The sequence below is a fragment of the Carettochelys insculpta genome, chromosome 3 (assembly GCF_033958435.1).
Source record: "Carettochelys insculpta isolate YL-2023 chromosome 3, ASM3395843v1, whole genome shotgun sequence".
NCBI classification, from domain to species: Eukaryota; Metazoa; Chordata; order Testudines; family Carettochelyidae; genus Carettochelys; species Carettochelys insculpta.
The window spans coordinates 112,374,412-112,385,717 of NC_134139.1; the positions used below are offsets into that span (position 1 = coordinate 112,374,412).

The 11,306-nt window shown below is 44.5% G+C and overlaps 1 protein-coding gene across 1 annotated transcript; it reads right to left on the minus strand.

The window, feature by feature from the left end:
* Positions 1–1,939: 1,939 nt before the first annotated feature.
* On the minus strand, positions 1,940–10,377 carry HINT3 (histidine triad nucleotide binding protein 3). Its single transcript, XM_074988783.1, has 5 exons — positions 10,074–10,377; positions 8,298–8,415; positions 7,084–7,153; positions 5,827–5,953; positions 1,940–3,029 (listed from the first exon to the last, which is right to left on the minus strand). The coding sequence occupies exons 1-5, from the start codon at positions 10,218–10,220 to the stop codon at positions 2,982–2,984; spliced, it is 510 nt and encodes a 169-aa protein (XP_074844884.1). The 5' UTR covers positions 10,221–10,377; the 3' UTR covers positions 1,940–2,981.
* Between the last annotated feature and the right edge of the window lie 929 nt (positions 10,378–11,306).

Genomic DNA, 11,306 nt, shown 5'->3' on the forward strand with positions numbered 1-11,306 from the left:
AGTATAGTTACATAAATTAACTCACTACCACAGTAGTTAGAAGCAATATTTTTCACATTTTTAAAGGTGTTAATATATTTGCACCCTAATATTTTAATCACATTAGGACATATAAGTCGATTCCCTAAATATTGCAAGGAATGAGTCAAAGTCCTCCTAGCAGCAATCAAATTAAACCAGTATCAAAAAAGTATTGTAAATTACATGCCAATCCCCTGTAACAAGAGAATCAAGACATTAACACTACATGTACAAAAACTCTCAAAGGGACCTGGGGCTGTGTTTCCCACCTCACATAGCTGTACCCGTGCCAGCTTTGATCAAGCTACCATGCTAAAAATAGCAAGGAAGCCAGCATAGCACCAGCAGAAAGAGGAAGCATGGGCTAGCTACCTTGGTTAGGTACCCACCAGTCCCTGCCACTGCTATGCCGTGATAACATAAATAGCAGTGTATCTTAATGGAAGCTAGCACAGGTACATCTAAGCAATCTGAAAACCACACCCTAAGGTCCAACTATAGACACAGCCTAAGTGCAACATCTCAGAGAAGAGACAAAAGTAAACTCATGGCAGGGAATTTTGTTCTTTGGTCAACATATTCTTAACACATCCAGTACTATATACAAGTAAGGTGTTACATAAATATTACAACACATCTCATCATGAAGACAACAGGATCAATGGCAAGCACTGCAAGATTTCTCAGCAAAATATGCAGATGCTATGGATAATTACCAGCTTGGCTGTTAGTATGTAGCTGCTATGGGCATTGGTTTCAATCAGGTAAGCGCAAACAAATTTGGTGGAACTAAACAGGAAAATGGGGATGGCATACAATTATTGTCCTGAAACTGTATCTTCTTTTCAAATGATCTGACTTATTCTGCTGCTTATAAAAATGAGGGACCAACAGCACTGACTACAGCCAGACAGTGCAAACACTGAACATCTCTTCACGGCACTCAACACCGTTAACAGATGAATATTCCGGTTTGGGGCTTTTCCCGAGTCCCAGATATGCTAAAAATATATCAGATTACAGGACAGTTTTGGGTGAATTCAAAACCCAACAAAACTCTCAATGAACAATTTATCATTTGATCTAAAAATATTTAGGAGTCACATTCAGCCTCAGCATAAGTAACAACTGCTCCAAAAGATGTTCAGTAGACTCATGCGTTAGGGCTGTCTATACACAATTTTCACAAAAAGCATGTAAAATTCTAATACACACTAGCACATTGCATAACAGCTGGCCCACATGGGCCTCACTGGCATGCATTAGAAACTCCCCAGTGAGAGTTAATGTATTACAGTAAGGTCTCAGAGTATGCAAACTCAGAGTGCACGACCCCGCTCTTACACAACTGACCCTGACCCCCCCCCCCCCATTTAAACCACCTGCAAGCGGCTCTGGTTCAAGCCACCCCTGCCGCCCCGTGGGGCTCTGGCACAACCCCCCTGCTGGCTCACAAGCTGCCTGCCTGCCCCGCACGTCTCCGATGCGACCCCCCTTCCAGCTCACTGCTGCAAGCCGGGCCTGCGCAGTTCTGACACGACCCCCTTGCTGGCTGACAAGCCACCGACCCCGTGCAACTCCAGTGTGACCCCCACCTGCCCGCCTCACGTGACTCCGGTGTGGAGACCCCCATGATCGGCTCACATGCTGCCTGGCCGCCCACCTGTCCTCCCCACCCCCCCCACCAGCTCAAAAGCTGCCCACCTGCCCGCCCTCCCCACCCCACCCAGTGGCTCCAGTGCAACCTCCTCTGCCAGCTCACCACTCAGGCATGGCTCTGGTTCCGACTCAACTCCCCACCCCCCGCAGCCCAGCTCACCACCCGCGCTCAAATCCACCCCTCACCCCCCTGCAGCCCTAACCCACACCAGGCTTAGCTCACCCCCTGCCCACCTCCCTCCTCAACTGCCCCCCCAGCCCAGGACTTACCTTTCAGCTGTTTCTCCAGCTGCAGAACGTGTTCTGCTGGGGAAAAAGACAGACCCCACCTTGCGTGAAATCCAGGTTTACGCAAGGGTGCATGGAACGGAACCCTTGCGTACTTCAAGACCTCACTGTACTGTTTAGAGAGTGCCTACAGAATCCACAACGGCCAGTTAATGTCAGAGAGTACTTAACACTAGAACATACATCCCTCTCTTCTAGTGCTGACTGATGTACTGCATAGACAAGTACTTAAACTAGATTTTAGGTTAAATTTAATACCCAAAGGCAAGAGTGTTAATTCAATCCATTCAAAACTCCTTACAATTTTAAATGTAGAGTTAAATTAGAGTATTAATATTAAAGACAAGCCACAATCTTAATCCAAGTCCATCATATAAACATTCCTATACGACAACGAAATTCTATGTTCTCAAGTATTATAATCTGGGCACTATGTTATATTTAGCATTTAGTACAGACCATTACCATGCAAGATACAGTGATATACTAAAATGGTTAAGCATCAAAAACAGTAGTGTCTATCTTTAGCACTATACTTACTGAGAAGTGAACATTGCCAGCATGACTCATGCAGGTACTAAATGAAACCTGTCCATTTTAAACTCTGTTGAATTCCCCAAACGTTTTTAAAATGAAAAGGTAGATTCCAGTTTTTAGCATTCAATTCGGTACTGGTTACATGCTGTTAACAGTTACTGTTGAAAATTTATCCAGTTTTAACATATTAAACAGTAATGGATTGAATCCGTGCTTTACTAGAATTAGTATTTTATATATTATTCTATTTTCCACTCAAATATTTTGCATCAATTATCAGAAAACTTGAGTATATGTACATTAAGAATGAAGTTGACAAAAGTTTCTTGCTCTGAAGGAAGAAGCAATCAAGTCAAGGTTTTCCTTTAAAAAAAAAAAAAAAACACCCCTCACAAATATTTGCATCAAACTGCAGAATCAGAGTTCATAGAACAAAATCTAAAGTGATTTATGACTTAAGCCTAGGGAAGGTGTTTTCAATTGGCAGCACTTTCCGTCTGCAGTCTTTCAATCAGCTGTTCAGCCTGCAGGGAAAAAGAAGCAACATATTAACCCTATGACAGATGGGCCTCCAACTTAATAACTGGTCTTCGGTTAAGTCCAGAATATTTCTCTGAAAGCAACATATTTAGTTTATGGTGGATATGTACCAAATACAGTGCTTCTTACTTCACAAATACCAGAAGTTAAATCTGCTTCAGCAACTAGTTTTCTACCTCTACCACTGGAGGGTTAGTAGGTCGGCAGAAAAAGAACATTGAGACAAATGGGATGATGTCTGTTTAACCTTGGGTCACTAAGGCAGGGTGCTTTGGGAACTTCAGAAGAGAAGCATGCTTGCAAACAGCTGAGTTATGAAAGGAAGGAACGAAAGTTATGAAAGGGCACAAGGAATTGATACGGCTGTTAACTTCATGCTCAGATATCAGGCCAAGCAATGGCAAGGCAGCCTATTGGTGACTTATCAACATGAAGGACAATGTGGAAGGGACCCCAAGTGAGACATAACATGGAACTGATCAAAGGATTTGTAGGGATATCCAAATTCCTTTAATAAACTAATGGAATAAAAAATCTGATCTGAAGAAGTGGGTCTGTCCCACGAAAGCTCATCACCTAATAAATTATTTTGTTAGTCTTTGAAGTGCTACTGGACTCCTTTTTTGTTTTCATAGTATATAGATTAGCACGGCTTTCTCTCTGTTACTAATGGAATAAAATGGGTCACACTGGGTATAAGAGGCCTGAGGAGCCCTAACCCTCTTTTGGATGGCCCCAAGGAACCAAACATGGAGCAACTCTACTGTAACTGAGAACCTAGGTATTTCTGACCTTTTCTCTCAGTCCTATTAAAATATCCTTTCCATTTGAGCATGTCTGACATCTTACTGGCGCCCACTAGGTACTGGAACCTAAAATGCAAGCAGCGTTAAGTGCCTTCATGTCATTAATATGCTTGCTAACTGTTGTGGGCACCAAACCTATAGTATGTTTCCAACCTCACCAGGTAAGGATAACTAAAACAAGGCTATAGTGACTTGCAGTTCATTTGCTAATAAAGTCAGCTAATTTAGTTTTGAGTACAGTTTAATATAGTCCTGAATCTTGATTTCCTTTCTTCCAAAATCAAGTGTCATATTCAAGCCAGAGTACAATAAGGAAAAAAAATCAAGTATATTTTCCATTATTTGTACTTATCATTAAAGTGGCATCTCAAAAAAATACAAAGGGGCCCGCTCTTGGCTTTTCATTTGCCTTGGGAGATTCCATGTTTTAGCAACACTCCCTTAAGCCAATGGCAAGGTAGGGATTTTTCTAATACTATTGGGTCTGTCTGATTTAACAGGCTAATGCCGCTGTACTACAGATATAGTTTTATTCTGTTTGCATACCACTGCTTCTGTCTGGAAGCCTCCCTCACCCAGCCCTCTCAAAAGGAATCATCCCTTAAAAGATTAAATAATTCACTAATCTCCATGCCAATTCTGCTCTTAGCTCCTCTCAAAGGAGATACACATCAAAAGTACTACATAATGCCAATGGATTTTTTTTTTTGGTAAAGTGGACGTGCATCTGCCCTCGATTATACTGAGACATCAAAGCAGCACATAAGCTATTGAACAGCAGCCATCAGATGGCTGTAACTTTTTACTCAAATTGGACTGAATTGGTGGAATGCTGTAACTCCCATTGACAATCTCTTAGGCCACCTTCTGTTCAAGTATTTTTTACTGTTTCCAAGCTTTGCATTTCAAGTATAGGCCATATATTGGATCTAAAACTACACAACATTATGTGCCACTCATATCTTACCACCACATTTTCCTTAAAAAGGGAAAGGCTGTAAGAGATCATGGTAAAGTACTCTGAATGTTACCTTCACACTTGCTCAAGGAAGGTATCTGTAATCCTGAATTAAAAATAATAACCCTTATCAAAGCAACTGTTCGTACACTTATTTTGATATGAAAACTAAAATTTTTCTATTATGCATTTCAGATAAAAACCTAGTAATATTTCCTGGGCATCACAGGGCATGGGTCAGTTGCAGATTAAACTAAAGTGAATGGTAGAGTCTCCTTAACCTGAAGTTTTTGAATCATGATTTGAGGACTTCAAGTATCAGAGGGTAGCTGTGTTTTTTAGGACTTCAGTAACTCACTCAGAGATTATGGGTTTATTACAGGAGTTGGTGAACTTCTATGAGCTGCAATGTGCAGATCAGATAACTACAAGGTCTCTTTTGGTCATAAAAGAGTCTAATCTGACCTTAGCCCAGTGGGACCTGACTGCAAGTGTCAGACTAGATCTGAAAACAATCCAAATGTCTCAGGCTTGTGATGAGTAGGCTCTAATCACCTCCTTCTACCTGTGGGGGGGTCAGGGCACCAACAGCTTCATGCCCATCTCTTTCTCCCCCAAGACACCTTTCTGTGCTGTGTATGATGAGTGGGAAGTTCTATGACTCCTTGACACACTCACTCTACAGCACAGCAACTGCCCTGACATCATGAGCAGCAGTAGGCCAGAAATGGACTGCAAGCATGGGGAGAAAAGCAGCAGTCTCAAGGCTGGGTCCCAAAGGCAAGACAGTGAAAATGATTTAGGTTCAGGGAGAAGTACTCTGGTCAAGTTGGAGTGGGTCTGAAAACAATTCAACTCTGAGGGTTGGGTAGGCTATGGATTGGCTGCGGGACCCATTAGATTTGGCTTAGGCCTTCAAATTAGACCCAAGCAGATCACTGTTTCAAACCTTTTGAAAGCTTTTACATTTTATGCTTGACACTGGAAACCTACCAAAACCAAATGTTCTGCACTTACCGAGATAAACCAATAGGAATTGATTCTGTATATCATCCTGGATAAGAATCCCAGCTGACTGGCTGGGGCCAGGACATGGAGATGTAAGTGGGATATTGAGCAGAATGGAGGCCAGTGGAATCCCATCCTTAAAGAGAGAGGGAGGGGGAAAACTATCAGCCACATTAATTCAGATAGAGGCTAGAATATCTTAACACTGTGTAAAGGGTTGATTGTTTTGCACTGTAGCTTTTTATCTGTAGCACTAGAATTCCTTCACAGGTCCAGCAGCAAAATATATTTAGATACCTAAAAATATTATTTTAATTTTCACTGCTTCCCTCTGACCAAAGTCATAACATTGAAATGAAAGCCACAGTAAAAGTTAAGGGGCAGTCTTATTTTTTTTTAAAGTCAAGAGCACTTACAGTAACATTAATACCCTTTCCTTCACTCAGTATATCAAGACAGCATATGAATGGAGGTTTGTATTTCATACTGAATGTTGGCATTTAAATATATTTTTTCTGTGAAGGAGACAAAAAAATTAACATGACACGACCAAAAATGCATCACATCTAGCAGTGAAAGCAGCAGCAGTAAGCTGTCTCCCAGATGAAAGTTGTCCTCCAGCTTCTTCAAACCAGAAACATCTCTCTCTCTCTATCCATTCTGGGAAACATGGTTCACAGCCAGAGTATTTTGATATGGTTTAAAACCAATTAAGAATAAGATGATTTGAGAAACAGTTTTGCTTGCTTGTACAGTAGTGAGCCAACTCTTCAAAGTAAATTCATACAAACAGCATCTGAGATTAGCATAAACGCAACAACAATCACACTCATCTCAAACAAAGGCCTGCGGTTTTATATAGATGGGCCCAGAAAGTTCATCTCTACTTTGGACTCCAAAGCATGGTCCTGGCAGCTGTGGTCAGGGCAGCCTTTTGAATAGGTTGTTTAAAGTTTTCCCCAAGACCTGATCATAAACATCAAACTACAACATTATTTTGTTACGTTCAACATTTTCTAGAAAACAAACTGGAAACTAATTTCATATAGAATCATGCTACATTTTCCCACATAGTACAGAGTTAATTTATGGTCCAATGTATGCACATTCTATCAAAGAACTCCTGCTGTATTTCAAATCCTCATTAACTTCCAAGTCCATTTTCCTCAGATAACTAACCACATTGTCATTGTGACCATTATCCATGGAGTACTGTTATAAAAAAGTCAAAAGTGTATTAGATATGTTCAGAAAACAAGTATATACCTTATATCATTCAAGTCAGTAAAATTATTTTGCTGAAGGATGTTCTTTCCAGCTTCCATCATTTTCTCCACTAAGCAGAAAAGAAGTTAAATTGAATGTGAACTCTCAATGTAATGCTCTAAATGCCTCCACACAAGTAATCTAAAAAGTGTGTACTTCACTGCAAAAGCCCCCAAACTCTTTCAGTTTCATAGAATTCTAGGGCTGGAACAGACCTCAGGAGGTCATCTAGTCCAGCCCTCCTGCCTAAAGCAGGATCAACCCCAACTAAATAAATCATCTCAGCCATGACTATGTCAAGCTGTGACTTAAAAACCTCTAGTGATGGAGATTCCACTACCACTCTTGGCAGTGCATTCCAGTGCTTCACCACCCTCCTGGTGAAATAGTTTTTCCCAATATCCAACCCACACCTCTCTCTCTGTAACTTCAGACCATTGCTCCTTGTTCTGCCATCTGTCATCACCAACAGTTTGTAAGAAGTGTTTTGTAAAATACTACTTTAAAATTTATAACAATCTAGTAACAGGGATAAATTGGAAAGCTCCTGGAATAGATAATGAAGTACAAATGTTTTCCCTTTCTAATGTGGATTGTTAGATGTGGCTCTCTGTCGATGAAAGTGGTCAAACTTTCACATCAAAAACTTTCATCCAGAATATGACATAATTATTGGCAGCCTCAGCAAGACTGAATATTTAATCTTCTCACACCTAAAACCACCAGGCCAATATTGACGGATATTACTGGGTCAGAATGGGACCATTCTGTTGCTTCCCATGATGTATCTGCTTTGCACACAAATACAGAACTTCAATCTCTAAGGCCTGCATTCTTCTTAAAAATCTGTCACTGCTGTAGCTACAGAGGTGGTAGCAGCAGACAAGGCAGAATCATCACTGTCAGCTAATTCTGCACTCAGCAAGATAACTTATGGTGGTGGTAAGAATGGCAGCTGCCACTGTTGGCCAACCTTCACTACAGGTTGGACCTCTCTGGCCCAGGACTCTGCTCCAACAACATCCATGGTCCTGCAGCTGGGAGCCCTGCAGCAGAGCCTGACAGCCAGGAGGGAAGCCCAGCAAGGAAATCCCCTCCATCCCCAGAAGAGCCCAGTAGCAATTGACAATACACCATAGCATACAGTACAGAAAAAACAATAATCTATGATTGTTTTCTTTTGATTCATGCAACAGCCATAGTTATAGTCTTACCCAGTGGTATGTGCTCCTTCTTTAGAGTCTTGCAGTTTCCCATATGCTCTATCGGCACTATTAGATAATGGTGTGGGGCCCCAGGTCTGATATCACTAAAACAAACTAAGTCTTCAAACTAATGGAACAAGATTGATATATTATTAATCTGTTATTAAATTAACAAAATTATAGAAAAGAATTTAAAATCACTTTTTCTGAAATGGTATTCATACAGTGGAGTACTCTACTGTCATTCAAAACACATCATAGTTCTACTATAAACTGCAGCATTAGCTTCACAGGTATTTATACCAATGATGTTACAAAGGCCATATTGAAATTAGTCCACAGAGAGCAACAATACCTGTAAATAGTTACTTCTTTAAACTCTCCCCATACGGGGCTCCCCAACTTTCTGATGCTCTCTACCTGAAAGGTCACAGCTCATAACAGTGAAAAATTTTGATTAGCTTTCTCCTGTGTTTATGCGGGGGGTGGCATGGAGGGGTTCAGAGCCTAAACTTGTGAATTACTGTGTTACTACCGTACCACCATGTTTAATCAACTTCAGCAATTATGGATAAAACCATGAACCTGTCATTTACCAACATTTAGACATTACATTTCCCTACAGATTAAGTGAAATGATTAAAATAATTTCAATCCAAATACACATTTTTAGCTGCATCAATGCTCCAAACCTCAGGAGTTAAGAATGGAAAAGTTCTACCCTCATGCTCTATTGTTGGGACTTCCCTCATTGTACTGTCTAAGGGGCAAGGCAGGGTAGAATGATTTAAAATAAAACAGTTTAAATCTTGTTCCAAGCTGAAAGTCACTAACAGGCAGCAACTGAAAATGTACCTTACACAGGCTCGTTATCTAGAAAAAATGGGTTGGGTGAATTGTAGTTCTCACACAGAACTATTCAGATATGGACAATCCCAACAGTGGCGCTGCAGAACAGACTACACATAACTTTGATTGCTTTTTACTGTTCAATAATGAGAAGGGACAACCACTTATAAAATAATGGATCACTACCACAAGGTGTTTCCACATCACAGCTTTCACAGTATTTTTGCTTAGGCTATGTCTTCAATACAGGAAAGATCAATCCTGCCACAGTTGATCTTCCAGAGTTGGATTTAGCATGTATAATATAGACACACTAAATTGAATTTACAGGATGTTGGCACTCATTAGGAGTAAGGAAAATTGATAGGAGCAAATGCTCCCATCAACCTCCCTTCGTGGAGACGCTGCAAAAGCCCGAATTAAGATACATGCACCTGATTTATGCTCCAAAAATCTGTTAGTCTATAAGATGTCACAGAATTTATCCTTGTTTTTGCAGCTACAGACTAACACAGCTACCCCTCTGACACATATTAAGGTACATCACCTCCAGCTACTTACTTAAGGAACAGCGTGCCTTAATTCAACCTTCCCCGGTAGTGTAGCCCTGCCGTAGTATCAGGGGCGCTGTCGGGTTAGTCTATAGTCGCAAAAACAAGGAGGCCCGCAGCATCTTAACCACTAACAGATTTGGGCAGAAGCTTTGGTGAGCAAAACCCACTTCCTCACGTGGGTTTGTGCTCGGGTGCCATAAACGCCCCCTCAGAAAACGCTCGGCCGCACCGCAGGGCAGCGAGCTGCGCTTTGCGCGCTGCCCCAAAAGGGTGAGCGTAAGAGGAGCCAACGCCAGGGGGCGCCCCGCTCCGCCACCAAGCGCCCAAGCCCCGCCCGGCCCCGCGCCGGAGGTGGCAGCCCGGGGTCCCCGCGGCCCCTCACCTCACAGGACAGCAGCGCGGTGCCCGGCTCCTCCCGGCGCGCGACCCTGCAGAAGACGCATTTGCCATCGTAGCAGCCGCCGCCGCCAGTGCTGGGCTCCGCGGGGGGCTGCGCGGCCTCAGGGGCGGCTCCATCCTCCCCAGCCATGGCTCAGAGCCGCCACCTCCGTCGGTTCGACCAGTCACCCAGTGCCCGCCGCGGGCGGAAGAAAACTCCACCCCCTGCAGGGCGTGGCTAAAGCGGCAGCGGGGCGGAGGGACCCGTGACGCGACACGTGCAAACAGCGCCGCGCGCCTCAGGTGATTACGGTCTGCAGGGGCGGGGCTCAAGGGGCGGTGGCAGGCCGGAGTGGGGAGGGGCAGAGGAACGCGGGGGGCGGGGCGAGACGCTGATTGACAAGATACCTGGTGCGCGACCGCTGCCTAGGGGGTGCCGAGGCTGGTATTTGGGCTCCCTGTCCCAAAGACTCCCAGACAGGCGCATGTCCCTAGGCCGGCCGGGGCTCTGTGCTCCTCCGCCAGCGGTAGCTGCTTTCTGCGCCCGCCGGCTCCGGGCCGCAGCGCGACATCAGCCAGCGGCGTCCTCCCGCCCCTCGTGCCGGTCTCCAATAGGAGCAGCGCCGGTCGGGCCCGTCTGCTGCGAGCATGATGGGAGCAGCCGGGTTCCCCAGCGGCCCAGGAGCGCGCGGGCCGCTTTAGCAGAGCGATCGGGGCTCCCTCCCTCCCACTAGCCAGTCTCGGTGAGCGTTGCCGGGCCGGGCTCCTGCCCTGCGTTGCTTTGCTGGAGCAGGGTGAGCAGGTTTTGCCTCGCCTACCTCTGCAGCCCCTCCAGGCCACCAACCGGCTGGGTACAACCGCTGCCCGTGCTCAGCTACGCAGCGGCTAGCTCCTCCCAGCAGGGCGGTGACATGCGCCTCGGTGCCTTCGAGCAATCCTGCACCAGCAGATCGGCTATGGGAACCCCCAGAGAAATTAGTGGCCCCCAGCTCCGCTCTCCCACCCTGTCCAGCACTGTCGCTGGGGAGCAGCGTTGGGGGCATGAGGACTTATCCCGCTCCCTGGCCGCAGCACCAGGCAGGATTGAAGAAGTCCCAGTGGCCTGATACATCTCCCCCAGCAGAGTGCTGGGCAGGCAAGCCACCCTACTCTGACCCCATTTCCCTGGCAGGGGTGTGGTGGGGGCTTTTTTTACACCCCCACCCCCAGCTGTTGGTGTTTGGTATTTTTGTGGAGG

What these genes read in the sequence shown, in the direction of transcription:
- HINT3 (XM_074988783.1), bottom strand. Translation starts at nt 10,220, where the DNA reads ATGGCTGGGGAGGATGGAGCCGCCCCTGAGGCCGCGCAGCCCCCCGCG. An exon ending in CCGCGCTGCTGTCCTGTGAG is followed by an intron (nt 8,416 to 10,073) that starts GTGAGGGGCCGC and finishes TTGTTCCATTAG; the next exon opens with TTTGAAGACTTAGTTTGTTT. An exon ending in ACTGACTTGAATGATATAAG is followed by an intron (nt 5,954 to 7,083) that starts GTATATACTTGT and finishes TCTCTCTTTAAG; the next exon opens with GATGGGATTCCACTGGCCTC.